This window comes from Oreochromis niloticus, linkage group LG16 (genome assembly GCF_001858045.2).
Source record: "Oreochromis niloticus isolate F11D_XX linkage group LG16, O_niloticus_UMD_NMBU, whole genome shotgun sequence".
NCBI lineage: Eukaryota > Metazoa > Chordata > Actinopteri > Cichliformes > Cichlidae > Oreochromis > Oreochromis niloticus.
The window spans coordinates 13,174,968-13,180,967 of record NC_031987.2 but is presented as its reverse complement, the minus strand read 5'-3'; the positions used below and the strand labels follow the sequence as shown (position 1 = coordinate 13,180,967).

At 38.0% G+C, this 6,000-nt stretch overlaps 1 protein-coding gene across 4 annotated transcripts in view; it reads left to right on the top strand.

The window, feature by feature from the left end:
* Positions 1-626: 626 nt before the first annotated feature.
* The window catches only part of ikzf2 (IKAROS family zinc finger 2), a 38,768-nt gene continuing 33,394 nt past the window's right edge, over positions 627-6,000 (top strand). Inside the window, exons 1-2 of one of the 4 annotated variants that reach the window (XM_025903890.1) lie at positions 629-786; positions 900-1,068. In XM_025903890.1, coding sequence (XP_025759675.1) covers positions 974-1,068 — 95 coding nt within the window. In that variant the 5' untranslated portion in view covers positions 629-786; positions 900-973. Of the gene's footprint in view, positions 1,069-6,000 lie in introns of all 4 variants that reach the window. The other 3 variants (XM_025903891.1, XM_025903889.1, XM_025903892.1) reach the window with 3 other exon arrangements.

Here is a 6,000-nt window from a genome sequence, read left to right as displayed (position 1 = left end):
AAAAGACCTGAGCACCTGGATTATTAATGCACAAGTCATTGTTTCGCCACTAATACTTTAGAACCATAAAGCCATGTGAGGCACAGCAAAGAAATAAATCCAACTACAGCAGCAACATATCTTATCATTATTTTGATTTTCAAAAACACACACACAAAGACACACGCTGTCTGTGTTTCTGTGGTGTGCATGTGTGTGTGTTTCAAACACCCACCCCCTCCACAAAACATGCAACTGCCTCTAGACCGCAGAATCTCTTTTAAGTCAGGTGCTGTTTTCAACAGATTCTAAGATAAAGTTTTTATGCTGCAAACCAATTGTGGGTATGCAGGAGGAGTCAAGAGAACGTGAGAAGGTTTCACTTGTCATCACTGCATATCTCACAGTTCTTCAGTAGTGAAAAGAGTCACTTACTGTATGAGAAACGGGGGGTCCACAGATTGTAAACACCCCCACGTATTTCCAACATAGTGTCAGTGCTTATTGAGTGTGTAAGTGTGATTTCTCAAAGCATACATATACAGAACTGTCAAATAGGTGTTAACTGTAAACTAGTGAATGTGTCAAGCCAAGACACTACCAAATGCATACGAATTACACGTCAAAGAGGGACAGAAAGTGATGACTAGTTCGTCAAAAAAAATTAACAAAGCTTGTTGATTTACTGTGAATCTATTCAGTTGTCACCAGCTTCATACATTCAGTGGACACTTTACAAGGCACACCTTGCTAGTACTGGGACCCCTTCCGAAATCTGTTAATTCTTCATGGCATAGAGTCAACAAGGTGCTGGAAGCATTCCTCAGAGAGTGTTTGGTCCATATTGAAATGACAGCATGCTGTATGTTTGTTGGCTGCACATCCATAATGGGAATCTCTTGTTCCAACACATCCCAAAGGTGCTGCACTGGATTGAGAGATGGTGACTGTGGAGGCCAATTCCGGACAGTGAACTCATTTTCATGTTCAAGAAATGAGGCTTAGAAGAAGTGAGCTTTGTGACATGATACATACTCTTGGACAGAGCTGTAAGAAGATGGACAGGACATGGTCAGCAATGATACACAGGTAGGGTGTGGCATTTAAGTTGAGTTGAGTTGATACCAAGCGGCACAAATTCTGTCAAGAATTACCATCTCCTACACTATCGCACCATCACTGATACAAGGCAACATGCTTTTTGTTGTTCTTTGCCAGAATTCTGACTCTGTCATCTGAATGTACCATACCTTTGTTGTAACAACTAGAGTTACCATTGTTGTGATACCAGCTTAAAGCAGTCTAGCCATTCTCCTCTGACCTCTGACATCAACAAGGCATTTTCACCTGGAAAACTGTGGCTCAATGAATATTTTCACTTTTTCAAACCATTCTCTGTAAACTCTAGAGATTCTTATCTGGGTGTATCAGCAGTCTTTGACATAGTTAGACCAGCACCAAGAACTATTCCACATTCAAAGACACTTGGAGCTCCTTTTTTCCTTATTTTGATGCTTAGTTTGAACTTCAGCAGGTTGCCTTGACCATGTGGACATGTCTAAATCCACCGTGTAGCTGCTACGTGATTGGTTTGTTAGATATTTATGTTAATGTGCAGTTGAACAGGTATGTTTAGTGGGGTGCAGTGACCTTTATTGAAAGGCATGAAGAGGATAACTCCCCCAACACACAATACAAACACAAACAAAAAAATCTTCTTCCACTATTTGTCAATTTAAGAAGTTAAAAAGGATCAGATTTAAACATGCCGTTTGCATTGCCTGCCTGCACTCTACATGGAAATCTTTATCTTTGTGCACTCCTTCCTGGCTGAAGAATTGTACTACAGTTAAATAAATATCTGATAAATTATCAAAAAGATATATTATTATTAGCTGACAATGCAAGTGGTGCAGGAAATTTTTCAAATCATTCCTTTGGGAAAAGAAGCAAAGAAACACCTCAGCATGTATAAAGTCTTATTATTAGAATACACTGGAATATCAAAAATTATATAATAATTTATAATCTATAAATCATATCATTGCAGTGCAGTCCTCCAATGAGGACCACATATCTCTGGGGGGGAAACAAGAAGCAAAGAAACAGTAATTCATGAGGTCAGAAACACAGGCCTAAGTCTTGATTTTTTAAGTAAATTCAAATAAAATAGTAATTTTTACAAAACTGTTGAATAAACAGGGTTGAGGAGATGGTTAAATGTCAATAAGTAAAGGAGGGATTGAACTTATTTATGAAAAATGAAGATGGAGTGTTGGCAAAATGACATCCAGACAATCTCATATGTGCTAGTTTGAGTGCTGGCAGAGCCTGCATCTACTCAACTTGTCTGTTTTATTAGATTGGACATGGTCTGAGCTGCTGTGTCCTCTTCTTCATTGCCACAGTTTTCCTCTCTAATGTACTAAAGAAGTTATTATCAACCTTTTCACGCTTCTCTACATCACACATGTTCTTTAAGGTGGTGTCAAAATCACTTATGCTCGTTTACTTGCCTGTCCTAGCTCTGTTTCCATAGCAAGTGGTCTCAGATCAGTGAAAGCAGAGCCAATGGCAGTTTGCTTCACACGCTGCTCTCCTATCTGTTTACCATCAAAGACCAGTACAAACCACTAGAAAAAAAAAGGCTGCTAACCAGTCAGTTACCCTAGCTCCAATAAATAAAAGATGGACACACCCTCAAAACAGAGAGCTGCAGCCTCTTATGAGATTGAAACAAGTTTCAGGATGTGTAGCCATCTGCAGCCACAAGATGGCAGTGATGTAAAGGATGCACAACCATACTTATTAACAGGCATGGAGCTTCATGACAGCACTGGAACATTTTTTTGTCTTAAAATGTTCCAAGGCAAATGAAAGACAACATTTACTTTGGAATTTTTTAATTCATATCTGTTTTTAGATTTAAGTTGTCTTGACAGAAAACCACTGCCTATACATATGGTTATTATAAAAGATATAACACACAAACCTGATATTTATTTAAATATTTATTTAATATAAAATGATTTTTGATATATTATTTTTCCGTCTACGTTACAGACTGTATCAATACCTTTTCATGTTTTTTATATTGGGAACCAATCAATTACTACTGAAGGCAGTCCGGACTCTATTTTGTTATTCATATCGAACACTTATGTGTGATGTTTTGGAATTGTTTCTCAGAGAAGCATTTTCAATAGCACGCAGTACTTCAACTCTGTAAAACAATTCAGAAAAACATGACAAAAAAGATATTTTTTACTAATTGATTTAATAATTGAGCTCAATGCTTGTACAACATTATGTTATACAAGCATTGTTAACAATATTTAGTTAACTTTTTACATAAGAAATGTGTTATCCTTTTATTTATTGTCTAAGGTAAATTATTCACTAATCTCATTTAGTCATACTACAGAACAGTGGAGTACTCTGGGGTAGTTTTTCTACATATGAGCTATATATATATATCCATGCCTCTACTGTGATTTAAAGCTGATAACACTGCAAAATCAAATTTTGCCAAACTCTTCTTGGAACAATTAAAAAATGTATTTAAACTGGACATGTTGGATCAGTTGCCTGTTCAGAATGCCACATTGATCTGCTGTACGTTTTATGTGAAGTGCTGTGTATTTTTCATTTAATAACAAAAGCGTTCAGTTTATACATCTACAAGCTGTATGGTCACAAGCTAAACTCTTCTTTTATCACTGTGTCAGAGAGTCCGACGCTATAACTGTGTCTTTGATATAGTGGAATGTAATAGTAGAGTGCAATATTGCTAGAGGGCCACTTCATACCATGTTGTTTGAAGCAAAACAAAACAAAAATAAAAACAAAACAAAAACTTGATCAATAGAAATGAAGTCTCTGTAGTTGTTGTAGGAGAGCTCAGATCAGTCCTGGGCAATGTAATGAACTTTGCTGCAACTTCCTGACTGAGAGATGTTGTGATACACATGGCTGGACTCTAAGTAACTATCAATAAACCCAAAAGACTAGCCTGAAAGTGGTCATGACACATACTGAGCAGAAACACATCTTTGTGCTTTCACAAAATGGAAAGCTTTTTGACCTTGGCCACGACGGACTGTCTGCCAGATGCCACTGCATGGCAATTTTGCTTATTTCCATCTAAGTCACTGACTGGATCTTCTGAGCTTTTGTCAGCCACTGACGTCATGATGATAAATCCTGTGTAAACAGTAAGAATCAAAAAACTATAACTAATCCAGGACACAGCTCTACAAGGCCAAGTGTAATTGGAGAGTGATTTAGTACAGAGTAAGGTGTCTCAGCTTCAAAACCCCTTTCTGTAATTTGTAAAGCATTTCTCAAAAGGTCAAGGATGACTGATTAGTATCTTTGGAAGTTTTTACGTGTGACATTTATGTGTTTTTCCTCTAGCACAAGAAACAGTGGCCCGCACATACGTATAGAACACATACACATTGTGAGACATATATGCACCACAACAAATAGCAAGAGTGGTGTGACTTTGCACTTCAGGCAGACATCCTCTTTCAGTGTTTTCAAAGTGTCTATATTGCCTCTGTTTCTGTTCTGCAATTTCACAGCTGAGGGTCTACAGACAGAGTGAGAATAAATTAAATAGTCTATTGACTTTACTTTGTCTGCACCCAACTTTAAAATGGATTCCAATTGCTCAATGAAAAAATAAATAAATCAAAGAGCATCAAATAAATGCCAACAAAGAATCAGGTTTAAAAATATGAATTCAAGTCAATTCAATTCAATTTTATTTATACAGCGACAAATCAAAACAACAGTTGCCTCAAGGTGCTTTATATTCCAAGGCCGACCCTACAATAATACATACAGAGAAAAACCCAACAATCATACGACCCCCTAAGAGCAAGCACTTTGGCGACAGTGGGAAGGAAAAACTCTCTTTTAACAGGAAGAAACCTCCAGCAGAGCCAGGCTCAGGGAGGGGCGGCCTTCTGCTGCGACCGGTTAGGGTGAGAGAAGGAAGACAGGATAAAAGACATCCTGTGGAAGAGAGCCAGAGATTAATAACAAGTATGATTCAATGCAGAGAGGTCTATTAACACGTAGTGAGTGAGAAAGGTGACTGAAGAAGAAATACTCAATGCACCATGGGAATCCCCCAGCAGCCTACACCTATTGCAAAATAACTAAGTGAGGGTTCATGGTCACCTGATCCAGCCTTAACTATATGCTTTAGCAAAAAGGAAAGTTTTAAGCCTAATCTTAAAAGCAGAGATCGTGTCCATCTCCCGAATCCAAACTGGAAGCTGGTTCCACAGAAGAGGGGCCTGAAAGCTGAAGGCTCTCCCTCCCATTCTACTAATAAATACTCTAGGAACAACAAGTAAGTGTGCAGTCCAAGAGCAAAGTGCTCTAATGGGGTGATATGGCACCATAAGGTCATTAAGATAAAATGAGGCCCAATTATTCAAGACCTTCCTAATTCTTAATTTCTAGTTCAATTCTGGATTTAACAGAGAGCCAGTGAGGGGAATCCAAAGTAGGAGAAATATGTTCTCTCTTTCTAGTCCCTGTCAGTAGTCTTGCTGCAGCAGTAACATGTTCTAGCTTTATGGAGAGCTTTTTTATAAAGCTGCAAACTATTTTCCAGGCCAAATGATGATCTTCTAAATTTGTGATATGCCATTTCCTCTCGAGTTATCTGCTTTATTTGCGCATTTGAGAGTTATACCAGGGAGTCAAGTACTTCTGATTTGAGGCTCTCTTTTTCACATGAGCTACAGAATTCAGATTCATACAAAATGAAGAAGTAAAATTATTAGCAAGATAATCGACCTCTGTTGGTGTAGCGTTCAGGTAGCTGCTCTGCTCTGTGTTGGTACAAGACATTGAAGATGATAACAGTGGGTGAATTATATTCTTAAACCTATTGGCAGCACTTTCAGAAAGACATCTACTGTGATGAAATCTACTCGCCACTGCTGTGCAATCAATTATTGTAAATGTAAATGTTATTAGGAAATGATCAAGAGAGGGTTT